Source organism: Manis pentadactyla, chromosome 8 (genome assembly GCF_030020395.1).
Source record: "Manis pentadactyla isolate mManPen7 chromosome 8, mManPen7.hap1, whole genome shotgun sequence".
Classification (NCBI taxonomy): Eukaryota; Metazoa; Chordata; class Mammalia; order Pholidota; family Manidae; genus Manis; species Manis pentadactyla.
This window is the reverse complement of record NC_080026.1, coordinates 105,792,256-105,810,836: the sequence shown is the minus strand read 5'-3', so window position 1 is coordinate 105,810,836 and position 18,581 is coordinate 105,792,256. Positions and strand designations below refer to the sequence as shown.

The following is an 18,581-nucleotide window of genomic DNA, read 5'->3' as shown; positions in this document are numbered from 1 at the left end:
CGACGAGAGGCACAGAATGCACTAAGGTGACTGCAAAAATCCAGTCCTTTCGTTCTGAGAGGAGGATCCCTATTTCCCCAAGACCAAGGAAACCCGACAAGAGTCTGACTCAGACGTCTGTACAGCAGCCCTGGGCCACCCAACTTCGGCCCGCGCAATCCGCAGCCCCGAGTGTCACCAACCCAGGCCGGTGCGACTGCCACCGAGAGAGGGCGCGGGTCCGAACCTGTGCCCGGAAGTCCCACCTCAACTTCCGGCGGCGGTGCGTGGGGAGGGGCCAGCGGCAGCTTCCGGCCCGCGTAGATCCCCGGCTTCAGCACGTGGGTGTCTTCTTGGGGGTGCTTGTGTTACCCCTAACCCGGGTGAACGCCTTACAGATTTAAGGATGAAGGCGGTGAGTGTTCTCAGCAGCCCTGGCCCCGCGACTTAGAACACCTTTGGCTGACAGTTGCTGGCTGGTGTACCTTTGCTGCGCGTTTTCACCCTTGCATAGCGGGCGGTGGCCTAGATTCAGGACTCTTTGCTGGCTCTCTTGCTCTCCGCGCTGTCAGCTCCCCGGCCCTTTAACCTGGCCCTTCCTTCATCACCCACTGTGCGCTCGCTTGGCTTCAGGGGGCCGCGATGAGGCAAGCAAGGAGGCTTGTGTCCATCGTGTGCCAGACGTTGAAGGGTCCTTCAAGACCATCTTTCGAACCCCATATTTTACAGATGAGAAGCAGGGTCCTGTCCTCAAGTTTTTGGGTCATGGGGCCCGTAAAGGGTAAGGATATAGGGGAGTAAGTGGTTTGCTCCAGTTTTTAACAGGACTTTAGAGCTGGGAGTTGGATTTCTAATGAGAGGGCAAGAGTTGGACTCCAAAGATCCGCATTTGGTTTTGCCCTCCTTAGCTTAGCGGTCATGACAAGTCACAAAAATTCTGATTCTTAGCTTCTTCGTGAATATTGTGTGGATAGCAGGAGTCATTGCTTGTAGATAATATGTTGGAGCACTTGGTAAACAGTAAGGCAATATGTAAATGTCACTTATTTTACTGACAACCGGCATTGCTCTGAGTATGCTAAAGTACAGGTGTTAAGGTAGCTTCGAATAACCATTTTCTCTAAATCATTGTTTCTTAACCTTTTCTGGGGTCTTAGACCCCTCTGAGCAGCTGTGAATTGTGGTCACAAGAAGCCTCTTTCCCTCCCTTTTGAATAACTGATACTCTAGTGCCATCGTGTAGGTTTAATGCCATAGTTTGGTTTAACTCCTGTATGAAGATCCATGGCTGTGTGACATTAAAATTGTGGAATTGGTCTAATGAAATTTATGGTCAATTCTCTATAAACTGATTTTAAAAATAAAAGTAGTTAAATTTCAGGGTATGTAGCTCCTTCTATTGTTTTCTAGAGAAGAAATAAAAAACAGGTCCCAAGTTTTCGGAAATTGCTAAAAACTAGTAAAGTCAAACTTGAAAACAAGCTAAAAAATAAGCAGTTTAAGCAACAAAGCACTCTCAAGAAGTACCGGAAAGAACAGAGGAAACTAAGGCAAGCCGTAAAAGATGCTGTGTCTAAGAAGCCGATCCCATTGGAGGACCCGAAGAAAAAACGACCAGGTAATTGTGAAAGCAATGCTTTAGTTTCCATTGATTTGTTCTAAGATGTTCGTCATGCAGTAACATTGCTTTTAGTAGTAATCTTTTTGTTCTCAGGTCTTCCTAAGAGTAGTTAAGAATGATACCCCTATGTGCTTTATCACAGTCAGTATGAGAAAACATTTCACTACAGTATTCACGGTGAAACAGAATTAGCCTTAGCTTTTAGTTTGTCTAGAGAGCAGATCTGAAGTATTCACTGTGACAGAGAGTTAGCCTCAGCTTTTAGTTTGTCTAGAGAGCAGATCTGAAGGTAAAATACATAGGAAAACAGAGTGGCTGTGTAACTAAGTATTGACAGCATGCTAGTGCTGCCACTTTCCCATTCACTGGCAGTTAGCTAAGGTGCGAACACCGCTTTTCTCTGGTGTTGCCAAGGTTCCCTTAGTTTTCTCAGCTCCTGGCTTGCTTTTCACTTGGGTACTTGGAGTGAAATTGAGCTGTAATTGTCAGAGCTTTTCTTTTGTAAGAATATCCAAGAACTCCAAGTACTCAAAACAGGAAAGGAATATGACCATTTTGAGTCAGACCAGGTCTACAGTGTTACTCGTATGCTCAGTAGTATTCATAGTTGACTGTATCCGACTATTCAGTCTTTCCATCTCCATCTCATTCTCCTAATCCTGACCTATTTAGTTTGATCCTTTGGCTATATGTTGTTGTAATGTGTAAGGTCGTTAGACTGGAAGTCAGAGAAGTTGATAGCAATATGACCATATAATCAGTCACTTAGGTGCCAGGAACTTTATCTGTAAAAAAATGTGATAGCTGGGTTGGATGCTTTTTGAGATCTCTTCTATCTAAATTTCAGCAGAATTTTTTAAAAAACATGATGTGTTAATAATTACATATTGAAAGCAAAAGATTTCTTCATTCTTACATATTGGGCATCTAAATGAAGTCTATCAGGCAACTAGGTATAAGAATATAACGCTGAAATGAAAGATTTGAGTTTGAATGGTTTTGGGAATTATCAGCATACAGATGGTAACTGAAGCCTTAGACTTGAGTAAAGTCACCATGGAGACTGTGTGCATAAGAATAAACAAACCTAGAACATAGAAGAGAATTTTAAGGTGCCCTGGCATTTAAGAAATGGTTGGAGGAAGAAAAATATGTAATGGGGTGTGAGGAGGAGCCATATAATTAGGAAGAAAACCAAATTGTAAAGTGTCTTAGAAATCAAAAGAAGAGTGTTTCGAAAAAGAAGGACTCTTTATGGTCTAACATGAAATAGTCTACAAAATAAATTAATTAAAAAACAGGGTGAAAAGTAGTGTGTATTGCAGCTTTTACCCACTTGAAATTATAGGCTGTCACCACATGTATGATAGGATTATACCATTTGAATAAAAAGGGGAAAATACAAATATATATATTCATAAACCGTATAAACTGTCACAGGAAGGATTTTAAAAAAAGAAATGGACTTCCCTTTGACCCAGCAATCCCACTGCTAGGAATTCATCCTATGATTAGATTTGGAAAAATTTGCCAAGGATATATATGCCCAAGCATGTTCATTACAATGCTATTAATATCAAAAACAAACACTACCACCAAAAACTGAAAATAATCAAAATATCTATCAACAGGTAATCATTAAATGCTATAAATGTTACATGCATATGGTGAAATACTATCCAGCTGTTAAAACTGAGGTAATGTTCTATACGATCTGCAAGATCTATGTAACAAATGAAGTGATTATTATCACTTCCTACTTTATTCAAGTTTTTTTAAATAGCTGCATATTTTTCTCTTGTATGGATGTTTATTTAGTGTTAGAATGCATTTTAAATTTTGGTGAGATACTGACAAATTGCCCACTGGAAAATGACTTGACCATTTAAAAATACTAATATAATGAGGTCAGTAGATTGGAGAGTTTGAAGATACTGGAGAGAGAGATTAAATGATAGAATGAGGCAAGAGAAGGTAAGAGTTATTGGGAGCCAGCGCACAGGAGAGGCACGTTTTCCAATGTTAGGAGGAGGAAAACAGGAGGAGGGTTGTAAATGCTGTTGAATTCAGTGTGGGAAGTTGAAGGAGTTTCTAGCGTACAGTTTTTTCTTTTCTCAGTGATGTAGAAAGCAAGGTCCTCTGATGATTATGAAGTGAGGTAGGTGATGAGATTAAAGTGTGATGATGGGTAAAAGATTTGAAAGGGAATTCTAGGAAAGAGAGAACTGACCAGGGTAATAAATAATTGCTGCTCAGTTTTGAGAAGTAGCAGGCTCATTTAAGGTAGTTAGGAGTTCCATTCTGTGCAAGTGAGTACATTTATATAACGGTATTTATGGGTGTTATTAGAGTCAAGAAGAATTACAAGTTCTGTTAGGGAAGACACTAAGATTGTCTTGTTCATGGTTGAATCTTCAGCACTTAGAACAGTGCTTGGCACTTAGTTGGCGTTCTTTTTGTTATTAAAAAAAGAAATATATGGAGAAGGTGAGCAAGGGACAGTGAGAGAAGTTAGAATGAACAATAGGTGGGGTTTTTAGAGATGAGCGCCTAACCTGTAGAAAGGAAGTCATTGAGGATATTGGCAGGAGGGTGGTTGAAGTGATAATCAGGCAATCTAAACAAGGGAATGAAGGTAGAACACATTGGTTGGTAGAAAGTAGAGTGGTCAAAGGACTGAAAGTCTCTATAATTGGTCAAACAAGTGCAGTGGGAATAACTGATTGAGAGCTGGAAGGACAAAAGGTCAGAGAATAGGGTGATCACCAAGGTTTGGGGTGTGGTCCTAGGAGGGGGTGGCTGAAGTGGAATGGAAAGGAGAGTCATTGGAGAACAGAAGGAGCTAAGGGGCGAAATCAAATGCTCTGAAATGCTAACTCTCAAATGCTCTGAAAGATACTGCAGAATGTGTAGACATTTATTTTTTGGTTATTCCAGTGACCTGGGAAGGCTTCTGACATTTCGATTTTGGGGGTCAGAGATGTTAGCATTTTACCTCTCTCACGATGGCCCACTATGACAAAGAATTGTTCTGCTCAGCATGTCTGTAGTGTCCCATTTAGAAACACTGGGCTAAGATATTAGAAAAGCATAAGCTTTTCCTATTGTAAACAACAAAAGCAGAATTCGGTATCTCTAATACTTAGTTGTTTTTTCCCACCTGTGGAACAGCTAAAAGGATTGAGCGGGAAGAGGAGGAAGAAGAGGAAGCCCTTCCTTTGGATATGATGGATGAAGATGACTTACAGTTAATGAAGGATTTAGGACAGAGAGCATCTTTTCTAACAAGAGATCTTTCTTCTAGGTAATATTTCATTTAAATAATAATCACTCACATCCTTCAGTGTTAAAAACTTGGTTCTGAATTTTACTTAGATGATTAGTGCAACATGTTCAGCTCTGTAATGTTTACAAAGAGTAAATCCTATTAGCTTATTTCCTAAATAAAGGAAGGTCATGCATAAACAAGCTGATTTTGTTTCGTGCACATCTTTATTTCTTTTGAGTCTGAATAGTGAAGTGGAGTGCATGGGAGGAAGAATGCTGTTCTCTGAGGAATTGGCAGAGCAGTCCTGAGTGCTTTATGGCCATGACCTCAATTCTTGTTACCCTGGTAGGTAGGTACAGAGAGGGAACTGATGTTACCCCACAACACAAATACTGTATTTGAAATTTAAATTTAAGATCTTTTTATTCGAAGTCCATACTATGCTCTGAAGGTTTTGGGGAAAGTAAAATTGCGTGATGTCATCCTTAGCTCTGTGGAATATTCTTCAAAAAGAGTCTGCTGTAACTTTTGCATTTCCTTTACATCTGAAGGGAAAATTAGATGTTGCCATAGTTTGAGTGTGGTAGACTATACAGTTCATTTATACATTAACTGTTTGTGTGCCTGACCTGTGCCTGGTCTGGGTGCTAATAGACATCCCTGTGGGAGGTTTGGGTAGTACTTTCTTTTTCTGTAATTTTAAAATGATAGGTCTCTAGGTTCCTTTTTAAATGTATTAAACTGAAAATGAATATTTTCTACAGTGAGCCTGTTCACTCCAAGAAACGAAAGCATGAACGTGTTATAGACAAATATGAAAAAATACCAAGACCTCTGCAAACTGCACCAGAGAAGGAACTGATTCACTTGCTTCCTATCAAAGATAAAAGTGGTGTAATCCCACAGACCAGGGAGAAGCCAGGTGAATCTACTCAGCCAGTGTATTACAGTTTTAGCTTCCTAACAGTGTCATCACATGTATATACGTATATATATATCTTTCCATTCAAAATTTAATGTGACTTTGACTTACCCATGGAGATAGCTACATTTAGTCACATAGCAAGCTTGAATGATTTTGGCCAGAAAAATCCAGTAATCAAAGATGTGAAGTTACATGGTTTATCACAAAAAACAAAACCATAAACTGCCATTGGGCAGAAATGAATACTGCCAGCAGTCAGACGCTTCCTTTGTGCTCCCCTCAACCACAAATTGCTCCCTGCTCACAAAAATAACTTTATTTCTTGGGTGTTCTGTAATCATTTCCCTGATTTTCATTGTAGTTTTACCACTTAAGTATATTACCAAATTTTTATGCACGTATTTTCTATATAGTTATTGAAAGTACCCAAGACGAAGAGGACGAGATGGAACTTAAGGAAGGTAATGGGATGCGTCTTTAGAGTTACTAAACTGTTAATTGAGAATTACTTTTTTTTTGCATAGATAAATGTGAATTAATTTTAGATAAAATCTGGAATGTGTATATTGGAGTACTGGTCATTTCTATGTCATTTTGAACATTTTCCCACATTTTGAAAGTCTCAGCTTGTAGAATTTGATTCTTTGTTGCTTTTTATTAGGGAAAATTTCATGCAATTATGTTTGTAATGTCTAGGCATGTATGAGGAGTCTTGTAAATTGTTACTGTTTTGAGTTCTTTTGAATTGTAAGTGAAGGGCCTGCTTACTACTTTTTAGCTTTAAATTACAAAAGCAATTCTGTGGTATGAAATCATTTTGGTTCTTTCTTAGAGCAGTTATATATGTCTGTCTTACTTTTTAATTAAAACATCTTTTTCTAGTAGCCACATTTTATTTTTTACTATTGTATTTTATTATAGTTGATACACAATATTATATTGGTTTCAAGTATACAATATGATGATTCAGCAGTTAACTACATTATTAAATGCTCACCCCAGCTGGTGTAGTTACTATTTGTCAACATAGAATGATGTTATAGAATTATTGACTATATTCTCCATGCTGTACTTTTATCCGTGTGACTAAAATATATTATGGAGATTTTGTGCCTCTTTATCCCCTTCACCTATTTCACCCACCCTGTTGAACCTATACATTTGTTTTAGATAATTGAATGTGGGTTTCTAATACCTATAGAATAGTTCTAATCAAAGTTAAACTGAAATATATTTTATTGTTTGAAAATACATTGGTTTGGAATTTGTGATCGAATAAGCTGGTTAAATTTTACTTTGACGTTGAAAACCTCATTAATAGGGTAAATAAGACAGGTCAGCTACTTACTTTATTTAGTCTTGCTTCATAGGCTTATTACAAATTATGCTCATATATTAACTAACTAGTTCCCAATGAATTTCTTAAGGTGGACATATTTTTGTGTCATTCAAAGAACTGTATATATTTGAAAACACAGGAGAGAATTCTGTACCTTTTTAAACTAAATCAGATTGCAATTTCCCTTAATTAATAGCAATTATTGTGGCTTTTTTTTAGCATAGTAGTTAAGGATATTAAGCTCTCAAGTCAGACTGCTGGGGTTTGAATCCCATTTCTGCCAGGTATATAAGCTTAGGCAAATTACTTTCCCATTACCTCAGCTTCCTTATTTATAAAATGGGACTAGTGATAGCATCTTCCTCTTGAATTTTAAGAGGATGATATGTAGTAATCTTGGCCTATGGCAAGTGCTCAAAGTTAGCTTATTATTTCCCATTACTATGAAAAAATTATTTTATTAATTGAGGCTCTTGGGTACTTGTAAATACAGAAATACAGAAATGTTTAAGAGCGGAAACCTAACCCATTTCAGAGATAATTGAAGATCCCATTCAAGAGCTGACATTAGAAGAACATTTAATTGAGAGAAAGAGGAAACTGCAAGAGAAGAAGATGCGCATTGCTGCCTTGGCATCTGCCATATTATCAGATCCAGAAAGTAATGTAAGTAGTACTAATTTCTTTGGACTCTTCATATTAGATATGGTGTAAATGTAATAGGTACTCTTTTTACCTATAAGCACACCCAAAAAAGGAAAAGCATTAACAAAATATAGTTGAATTAGCATAAGAAAGTAGACAGAACCTTAGCCAATACATCTGAACTTAATTTCTTCAGTGATCTTAGAAAAGTCATGGAAAATCTCTGAGTCTTACTTTCATCAGCTCAAAAAGAAGATACTGGACTTAATGTTGTAACTCCAAAAGCGTTAAGTGTAAAAATTAATTGTACTGGGGGGAGGAACCTACTTGCAAATTTGCTTGATCTACCTATAGAATTTTTAATAAGGAACATGCTACACAGAAATCATTGAAATTGGTTCGGTAATACCTGTAAGTGGGAAATATTTTAAGTGAAATAGACCAGAGAGTTGTAATAAATTATCAATGGACCATGGGTACAGTGGGGTAGGTGGTGATAGTTACATCACCTGGACTCATGAACCTGAGGTTCCGCCTTGGCTCTGTCAGGCTCTGGGTAAGCTGTTTTACACAAGACTCATTTTCTTCATCTCTCAAAAGAGGATGGTACCTACTTTAAAACCGTTTTCAGGATTAAATGATAAGATATACATGAAGTCATATAAAGTGGTACCATTATTGTTATATTGCTGTTTCCAGCATCCTACCGTGACATATACTTGTTTATTGAACAAAATAATAGTTGATTTATATTTGTAGGAAAAAATTACGTATGGGTATTCTTTGGAATATTAATTGGCCTTTTTTAATAAAGTGAGGGGGAAATCTGGAGCATTATCAGGGAGGGGATTTTGGAATACTCACTTGTATTGTCATTTAGTCATAATAAAACCATAGAGACAAGAACTAGTGATCTCATTTAACAGCTGAAAAATTGAGCCTTAAAAAACTCAAGTGATTTGTTTTGGATTTTAACATCTACTAAGTTAGTACCCTGATCTTTCAACTCTGAAGCTTCATGCTCATTTCATACATGTTAGGGATAGCAAATCGTTGGTGGTGGCATTCTGGCCTTTACTCTGCTGTGGCAAACACTCCTAACCAACCTGAGCATTGTTTCTTAAGCTATCACTCCAGCAAACAATAGTACTGCATCAAAGCAAGCACATTTATTGAAACCCACGTTTCACTTCTGCATTACATTGAGTGATGGTTTTGTAGGAGTCTCGTTGAAGCAAATTAATGTAGATACATTATATTTCATTCCTCATTAATTTGTGTGGATGTGATTAATATATTTAGTATATATAACATTTTAGTATATTTCAAAAAGTGTTTTTAGGGAAGTGGGACACACATGCTTTAAGAAAACCCAATAAAAATAATTTCTAAAAGTAGGTAAACTAACAGATTTAAATTATTTCTTTCAGTCTGTATTTTTTCTATCAACTTTAACAGAAATATGATTAACTTATAGCTTTATTGATTTATCTGTTGGTAATGTAAGTAGTGCCTCGAGTAGCATATGGTTTGACTAGACTCTGAGTATTGCTGTTGTCTTTTGTTCATATTTGTTTTGCTATGGTTTCTCTAGCCTTATTTGTTATTTCTTTAACAGGTTAAGAAATTGAAAGAATTACGTTCCATGCTGATGGAACAGGATCCTGATGTGGCTGTTACTGTTCGAAAGCTGGTGATCATTTCTCTGATGGAGTTATTTAAAGACATTACTCCTTCATACAAAATACGACCCCTTACAGAAACAGAAAAATCTATCAAGGTGATGTTAGGTATAATTACCACACAAGATGAAAATTTTGGAGAGCTAGAGATGTGATAAATATTAGGGTTTTTTATTGTTTGTTTGTACAGGACTGGGCACTCATATTTTATGCTAATTTAAGGATTTCAATATTTTGATTAAAAAAAATGATGAATCTTTTTCATCTTTTCAGATTCGCAAAGAAACCCAGAAGTTAAGAGAATTTGAAGAAGGCTTGGTTAGTCAATACAAATTTTATTTGGAAAATCTGGAGCAAATGGTTAAAGGTATATTAAACGTGTCTTAAAAGTATATAACATACTTAGCTTTGGTCAGGAAGGTGAATTCTATATTCTCTGCTGGGTATTAAGAGTCAGTATAGAGTATGGTCAAGAGCAGTCTAGAGTCAGACTTCCTGGGTTCAAATCCTGGCTCACCGTTTTGATGGGCAAATCACTTATTCTCTGTGCCTCAGTTTTTTAACCTATAATATGAGAATAATAATAGTACCTACTTCATAGGATTATTGTGGGAAGTAAATTAACTAGTAGGTACAAAGCACTTAGAACTGAGATTATTTTGAAGGAGAATTTAAACCTCTTCTGGGCCTCTTGGTTAAAGATACCACAGGTCAGTGTCAGCAAGAAGTCAGGAGAAACTCTATTTTAGATTCTTGGCATTTTGGGAACCCTAAAGAGACTGGGGCTCAGAGAGTCTGGGACTTGCTTGTATTCACCAGCCAGTTAGAGGATGACTAGGATTTGAACCCAGGCTTCTTGACTTACAGTCAGGTATTTTTAAGTAAACCTTGGTGGAGCCCAGCCCAAGGATTCCTTTAAAGTGTCCAGCTCCCTGACCCTCCCCACCTCTTTTTTTTTACCCTGGGGAACCTTTTAATCTAATGATACATCTTTTAAAATTTGGAAAGCTAAGATTTGGAATTGTGGTTAAGAGTCAAAGGGTAGATGATAGTAGAAAAAAATTTAATGATAACATTGGTATTTGTGCATAAGTGTAGACACAACTCACATTTAAGAATTCTCATGGTGTATTGAGTTTTCATATTATTGCCTGTTACTGTCAAAGAAAGCTAATTTGTTGAAATTTTGACCAATTAGTAAATAACTACAGTTATCTTTTGATTAGACTGGAAGCAAAGGAAGCTGAAGAAAAGTAATGTAGTTTCCTTAAAAGCATACAAGGGACTGGCAGAAGTGGCTGTGAAGAGCCTGTGTGAGCTGTTGGTGGCACTGCCTCATTTCAACTTTCACAACAATATCATTGTATTGATTGTCCCGCTCATGAACGATGTGTCAAAATCGGTGGGTTGCTCTAGATGGCTGTTGCTATTGTCCTTAAAGGAAATGGTAGACCAAGTGATTAATATTATTATTTTTTCTCCCTCAGAATGCTTTTGGAGCTATTATTTATTACTAAAATCGGGTCACTTTGTTAAACACTGTCTCTTTAAGAACATTTAGTCTGGTGATTCTGAACAGAGGCAGTTCTGTCCTCCAGGGAACATTAGACTGTGTCTCCACACATTTTTGATTGTCATGACTGCGGTGGTGGGCAGGCATCAAGTGGGTAAGGCCAGAGGGGCTCTAAACATCCTGCAGTGCACTGGCAGCTCCCACTACGATGCCAGTGGGGCTGAGGTTGAGAAACACTGGGTTAGTGTAACACTGAATTTTTCAGATATCTGAGATGTGTTGTGAGGCAGTAAAGAAACTCTTCAAACAAGATAAGTTGGGCCAAGCTTCCCTTGGAGTAATTAAAGTGATTTCTGGTTTTGTGAAGGGCAGAAATTATGATGTTAGGCCGGAGGTAAGCCTTTCTTTTCTTACTCTGCATTTTGTTTTGTTTTAATTACAAAGTTAATTTTCACTTGTTACGAGGAATTTATTCCTTACAGAAGTATAAAATGGAAAGTGAAAGTATACACAATTCCTAATATGTAACCATGCCAACAGTTTGCTGTGTTCTTATGAATGTTTTTCTGTGCTGATAGAGACATATATGCTTGTTTATATTTTAGAATTAAAAAAATGGGTTTAAGCATTAGACTCACAGACACTGAGAAGTGACTACTGGTTGCCAAGGGGGAGGGGAGTGCTGTGGTTAAGGGTGGGGAGGGGGACTGTTGAACCACTGTGATGTACATTCGATAAAATTTTTTTAAAAATGGGTTTATGCTATAAAAACTATTCTGGAACTGTCGTCATTTTACGTATTATGGACTTACGTATAGGGCTATCCCATTCTTTTTAATGTTTGCCATTACTTGGATATATAGCCTCCCACATGACAGACACTTAAGTTGTTCCTAGATTTTTGCTGCTGTAGTTGGTGGAAGAGAACATTTTGATCATATTAATTTTTTAGTGCTTAAGTGAGTAGTCTGTGAATTAAATTTCTAAAGCATACGTAGTGGATCCAGCAGTATACACACATAAAAAATTGAGAGATAATGCTACATTTTCCTCTAAAACCATTTTATTACATATGTTCTCACTAGTGATAGGAGCATCATTTCCCTACCACCTAAATCAATGCTGAATATTTTTACTATTTAATCTGTTAGTCTGGTAGGCAAGAATAATATATATATATATTAAATATGAATTTTTTTGCTTACACATTGGTATAAACAAAATTATTCAGTGAGGTTTATTATTTATTAAGCTTTATTAGGGAGGTTTTGCTTCTTTTCATATATTTATTAGTCATCTGAATATTTTCCCTGTTTGTATTGTTTATCAATTTTTTCTTCCAATACTTGTCTTAATGACTTGTAATCATTTTTTTGTGTTCATTTCAATAAATATTAGCTATGTACTAGGCACTGCTCTAGGTCCTAGAGATAAGATAGTGAACAAAAGAAACAAAAGCTCTGTGTGTTTGTTGAACTTGTATTAATTACATACATAGTAAGGACCTCAAAGTCTTTGTTACCTAAGTTGCAAATACTTGCTGCCCTGGCTTATAATTTTGTAGTGTAGTCTTTTTTGCATTATAGAAGTTTTACATTTTAATCAACTCTGTCATTTTTCTCCCCTTACATGTGAGGTTTTATTTTTGTCATTCTTAGGGCCACCTCAACCCAAGATTTATACATTCCTTTCTTCTAGGGGAGTTTCAATTTTTATATTTAAATATTTAATCTGCATAGTATCTTTGTGTGTACAGTATAAGTGCAGATCTAATGTGTATATATGTATATATATATATATCTTCTTAAATGGATAGCCAGTTATTCCAGTACCAATTTCCTTTTTCTGCTGGTTTAAAATGCTGTCTTTAGGTTAAATTTCTACACAAAATTTATTTCTGAACTCTTTTCTGTTTGATTTACTAATCTCCTACAAGTAATATAGTATTAACACTTGTAGCTCTATATTTATAGTTTATAGTACAGTATGTATACATTAAATATAGATATATGTGGTAGAATGGCACTGGTCAGAGTAGGCATTACTGATAAAAGGCACAGAGCATGCCCAGTACCAGGTGTTCTCTTGCCCTCATATTCATTGAACTATAAAATAACACTGTGTATTTAGCCCAATACTAATGTCCTTTGATGGACACAAATCGTCAAATATGTTTAGCAAAAGGATAATATAACTTTGTGTAAAATGTGATAAAAAGATGTTGCAGAGTTAATTTTACATGTAGAGAGGAAACAACATTATTAAGTGTTGATTTTTCTGTATAAAGATTTTGAGGGCAGCATAAATATTAAGCTGTGTATTTGTGTTTACTTCAATATTAGATGTTAAAATCATTCTTGTGCCTAAGAATCAAGGAAGTAGAAGTGAAAAAAGATACAGAGGACATTAATAAACCAAAAAAGTTCATGACTTTCAAGGAGAAGAGAAAAACTCTATCAAGAATGCAGAGAAAGGTTTGATTTATTTCCTTTCTTACTTTACTTGGTTTAAGATTAAATCATAGGATAGGCCCAGGTAAAATTTATAGTAAATCATAAAGACAAATATTTTAAAACCTAATATTTAGAGAACTTTATTTTTCCCAGTTATTGCAGATAAATATTTTGTTGAATCATTAAACTGACCATTAAGTGGCAGAGAGCAGTAGATTAAAAGATTTTCTTGCCATGCTGGCTTTAATTCTTTGGCTTTTTAAATCATCTTAGATTCATTGTGATACACAGATTTCTTCCTTAACAGAAACGATGCATTCATATAAAGTTGGCCACAAAGTGGGTTTTTGTTTATTGAATCACATTTCTTTACTAGCTTGTATTTGGAACCTAGATTGAAATTCCAGCTCCTTGTTTACTTACTGTAAGACTTTGGAAACATTTTTTCTTTAAAATTTTGAAATATGGAGCTAATAATAGCATCTACCTTGAAGTGTCCTTGTGCAGTTAAATAATAATGTAAAGCTCTTAGCAGAGTGCAAAACACTATTCATGCTTTAAAAACATTAATTACCACCACCATCATTACCACTTTTCAAAACATTTCTAAACAGTTTATTAGGATTATCAAATTGCTTATGTAAACAAAACAAATAATTTCCAAAGATACCCATCTTTGAATGTGTCTATAGATTTTGAAAACATGACAGAAATATCAAGGTAGGCTTGATAATTATAAGCAAATGAAGGTAAATATTTTAATTACACCATGGTAAATCCTACTATAAATTGGATATCCAAGTTAGGAACAGCATGTATGTAGCTGTGGTGGGGACACAAACACCCAGTAAGAAGATGGCCACTGTTGATGAGCTTCACATGAGGGAAGGAAATTTATTCCTCAGTCAGCTTCTAATATCTCAGGGAGCTTAGCAAACATCATTTTGTTCTTACAGTGTAAGGAAGTGGGAAAATTGATATTTTATTGAATTTCTATATGGTGTCTGGTTTCATGCCTTGTAAATAAATGGGTTTAGTAAGTATTAATGACTGGTTTCCATGTTATAGATGTTTTAACAAGAATTAATTTCTAGGCTCAGCATGTTCTCCTTTTTTGCATGTGAAAAATTTTAAATTATAAAAAACTGCAGAGCCAAATACAGTATATCACAGGTATCCACTATTCAGAATGAGCAAATGTTAATAGACATACTTCAGTTTTTTTTCTTGGAAAGAAAGAAATCATCAGTGATAGAGCTGGAATCCCCTTTGTTCCCTTCCCCAATCTCAAAGGGCAGCCACTGTCCTATGTTTGGTTTGTGTATACTTCTTATTTATGTTTTCTGCTTTTGCTATGTTTGTATTCATAGACGACAACCTATGGTATTATTGTATGTGTTTGATAATATTTACATATCAGGCCACTTTGAAGCTTGCTTTTTCCACTCAATGGTACATCCTTGCACTTTCTTTCTCATCTTTTCAGTGGAAGAAAGCAGAAGAGAAACTAGAGCGAGAGCTTCGGGAGGCAGAAGCTTCAGAGAGTACTGAGAAAAAACTTAAACTGGTAAGCAGTTTCACATTCTTTAGACTTTTACAGTGTTTCGTTAAATGATTTTTACTAGAGATTTATGTTTCAGCTTGCAGGTGTAAAATTTGGGTTTACTTCATGAGGTTACGTTGTGGCAAAAATGGTGATGTGATCCGTGCTAGCTTTGTGGAGTCAGTATGCGTATCTTCACTGTGTTCTGTTGAACCTCCTCAGATTGAATGTGGAGAGGGATGGGAAGGGAAAAAAAATGGTTGAGCTTTGAGCATCATAGTTTTGGTAACTCAGGAGAAAGTGTACTAGGTTATACTAAAGTCATTTTGTTTCTCCTGACAGCACACAGAGACGTTGAATATTGTGTTTGTAACCTACTTCAGAATATTGAAGAAGGCCCAGAAGTCACCCCTCCTGCCAGCAGTTCTTGAAGGTCTTGCTAAGTAAGGGCTGTGTAGGTTGAAACCTTTGTCACCAGCCTTTCCTTAAACACAGTCCATAACAGAGTGCTTTTTTGGTTTTCTCATCTCAACATTTTATGTTTTAAATCTGCTTCAATAACTCCTTCCCTCTGCTTACCACATTCCAGGTGTCCCTAAGGCTCACCTCTCCTTGGGTCTTTCTGCCCCAAAGTCAGTTATCCACTGTCACAGCTTGAGTGCTCATGCACATGACTCTTGAGTCTGTTCTAACCCAGCTCACACATCATGTCTCTACTCCCGTGTGATCTGTTCCTGTTAAGGTAGAGCTTCTTGTATATCCTGATGGCCCTGTTAGGGGGATGTGAGTGAGAGTAATGGTTGTCATGGTAGTTTTCCATAATTATTTGAAGTAGTGTCCTATAGAACAGTGCTATCCTTATAGAAATATAATGTGAAATATATATGTAATTAAAAATTTTCCATTAGCCACATTTAACAAGTAAGAAACAGGTACAATTAGTTTAAATGTACTTTACTGAACTTGATCTATCTAAAATATTTTGGCATTCAGGCAGTATTAAATATTAATAAGATATTGGCATTCTTTTTTTTCATGACATAGTTTTGAAAACTGGTATATATTTTACATTTCACAGCACATCTCAATTTGGACCAGCCATATTTCAAGTGCCTAATAGCCCTGTGTGGCTAGTGGCTACTGTAGTTGGACAGCACAGCTTTAGAAACAGAACTCATGGCTGAAGATGAAAAAAAGATGAGTTCTGTTCAATGTGGGAAATTACTTTCAATGACTGGAGCTATTTGGCAATGAGATCATCAGCTATTTGGCAATGGGATTATAAAGTAACGTGGTCTTTCTCATGGAAAGTATTCAAAGAGAGCTTGGGCAGAGAAGGTTATTCCTATGTTGAGTAGGACCTGCTCTTTGTTTTTCACAACTAAATCCTTTATTTAAAAAGGTTTTTAATCATATAAACTCATTAAAAAAGTCTAAAAATGAAGAATAAAAATTTAAATTACAGGTTTCCCTCCTGCATATGTTTGTAAGTCTGCCTGCCTTCCTTCACACAGATGGATTCATGCTATGTGTACTGTTCTGTAACTTGCTTTTTTTCTTTTTGGATAAATGGTTACTGTGGGTATCTTTCCATGTTAGTATATATAGGTCCACTTTTCTTTTCCTTCTTAAGTTCATAATATGCCCGTTTTATGTATCTGTTTAGCTAGTCCTCTATGCCCTGGAAATATCTTGATGCACTTATGTGCATATATTGCCAAGTCAAAGGGTAGGGTGTGCTCATTTGAAAGTTTGATAAATGTTGCCAAATTGCTTCTTAAAAAGGCTGTACCAGACACGAGGAATTCATCACTTCTAAGGTCCTTTCTTGTTCTAAGGTCTATATAGTGTCGAAGGCTTTTGCACTAATAGTGAAGAGATATCCTGACTACTTCAGTGCCTCGTATTTTATAGTGTATAGAGTGCTCTCACATTTAATAGCTTACATGATTCTTTTTCTTTAACTCTATTGAATGATTTCAGTTCTGTTTCTCAAAATACACACCCAGGGCAGTCAAGTGACTTACCTAGGATCATACAGGTAATTAATGGCAGAGCCTGAACTAACCACCAGGTCCAGTATTCTATTTTATTTTTAAAGCTTCTTTCATAAGGTCCCTATTATAAATAGCAGAATCTCTCCTCCTTCCCCACTTCCTACCACCTGCTTCCCTAGAAGCTGTGCTGCTGGCTGGCTCCTTTATGACTTAGAACAGCACTGGACACCTGGTAAACTTGCTTTGGGGAAATCTTTTGTTCTTAGCAACTTGTTTCTTAGGCAGTTGTAGTTTTGAAATATTTTCAGTTTGTTTAGTGCTTCATATTCCTGCTCAGTATAGTGTCCAGCTGTGGTCGAATTGTAAAAAAGAGCAATCCGAATTAATGAAATGTATCAGTAATCACTACCGTCTCCATCATAGCTCACATCTTGAAATAAGAAATATTAAAAATGTGGTTTTAAAGTCAAACTTAATTTTTAGCTGCTTCATTTCTGTTTTCAGGTCACCTATTAACTAAATTTTGGTTGATTCTAGGTTCGCTCACCTTATAAATGTGGAGTTTTTTGATGATTTATTAGTGGTTCTACATACCCTCATTGAGTCTGGTGTAAGTACCTATTAATGAATTACTTTTTAAGATAGACATGATAATTATTATTCTTAATATCCTTTCCCTCCCCCTCTTCCCCCTTTTTTAAAGGACCTAAGCTATCAAGAAAGTCTTCATTGTGTCCAGACTGCTTTTCATATTCTTTCTGGGCAAGGTAGGATACTTTCTTAATCACATACTGTTTGCTTTACCTTTGGAGGCTGTAACATACCTAATTGTTGGTTGTAATTTCAAAGGTGATGTTCTGAATATCGATCCAATGAAATTCTATACACATCTTTATAAAACGCTTTTCAAGTTACATGCAGGTATGTAGGTTTAGATAATGTGTCTTTAATCAATATTTATCTTTTAAGAATGTTGTGATTGGTATTATAATCACTGAGAAGTAGGAATTGGTATGTAACCTGTGGCCTGCCAGGGCCGCTCATCTGTATGTAACCTCATGTGAGGGAGAGCGCTTCGGGATTGATGGGAGGTGGCATACAACCCACTGCATCTCCTGACCATACAGCATTACTTCTTTGGTTAGGGAAATGGTTTGGGACAGATACGAGATTCATCTTCGGTTTTTCTGGAGGTCAGTGAAGTTGCATAATGAAAAAATAACAAGAACAGCCCTGAAGGGTATCTCTGCTCTTCTAGGTGCTACCAATGAGGGTGTGGAGATCGTACTCCAGTGCCTTGATGTCATGCTGACTAAACGCAGAAAGCAGGTTTCTCAGCAGCGAGCCCTTGCCTTCATCAAGCGTCTTTGTACCCTCTCTCTTCATGTTCTTCCAAATTCAAGCATTGGCATTTTAGCAACTAACAGAATATTAATGCATGTAAGTAATGATACAAATGAATAGAACTAAGTTTTCAAAGTGCAGCAGTGGTGTTTTGTTTGTGTGTGTGTCTTTTTCCTCTGTTTACATTATTTTAATTACAAAAGTAATTCACACTTGTAGCAAAATCAAGTGATAAAAGTACATAAAATTTTAAAAGGAAAGCATTTCCAGCT

General features: G+C 36.4%; 1 protein-coding gene across 5 annotated transcripts in view; it reads left to right on the top strand.

The window, feature by feature from the left end:
- Positions 1 to 278: 278 nt before the first annotated feature.
- The window catches only part of NOC3L (NOC3 like DNA replication regulator), a 32,468-nt gene continuing 14,165 nt past the window's right edge, over positions 279 to 18,581 (top strand). For 3 of the 5 annotated variants that reach the window (XR_005024953.2, XR_005024952.2, XM_036886342.2), the window contains exons 1-17: positions 371 to 394; positions 1,390 to 1,597; positions 4,772 to 4,904; positions 5,633 to 5,790; positions 6,207 to 6,254; positions 7,668 to 7,798; positions 9,396 to 9,557; positions 9,733 to 9,826; positions 10,686 to 10,861; positions 11,238 to 11,366; positions 13,315 to 13,446; positions 14,912 to 14,992; positions 15,311 to 15,411; positions 17,503 to 17,575; positions 17,669 to 17,732; positions 17,815 to 17,886; positions 18,224 to 18,405. Coding sequence is in view for 3 of the 5 variants with exons in the window: in XM_036886342.2 (XP_036742237.2) it covers positions 386 to 394; positions 1,390 to 1,597; positions 4,772 to 4,904; positions 5,633 to 5,790; positions 6,207 to 6,254; positions 7,668 to 7,798; positions 9,396 to 9,557; positions 9,733 to 9,826; positions 10,686 to 10,861; positions 11,238 to 11,366; positions 13,315 to 13,446; positions 14,912 to 14,992; positions 15,311 to 15,411; positions 17,503 to 17,575; positions 17,669 to 17,732; positions 17,815 to 17,886; positions 18,224 to 18,405 (1,953 nt within the window). In the remaining 2 variants the exon portion in view is untranslated. Of the gene's footprint in view, positions 395 to 1,389; positions 1,598 to 4,771; positions 4,905 to 5,632; positions 5,791 to 6,206; positions 6,255 to 7,667; positions 7,799 to 9,395; positions 9,558 to 9,732; positions 9,827 to 10,685; positions 10,862 to 11,237; positions 11,367 to 13,314; positions 13,447 to 14,911; positions 14,993 to 15,310; positions 15,412 to 17,502; positions 17,576 to 17,668; positions 17,733 to 17,814; positions 17,887 to 18,223; positions 18,406 to 18,581 lie in introns of all 5 variants that reach the window. The other 2 variants (XM_036886341.2, XM_057506113.1) reach the window with 2 other exon arrangements.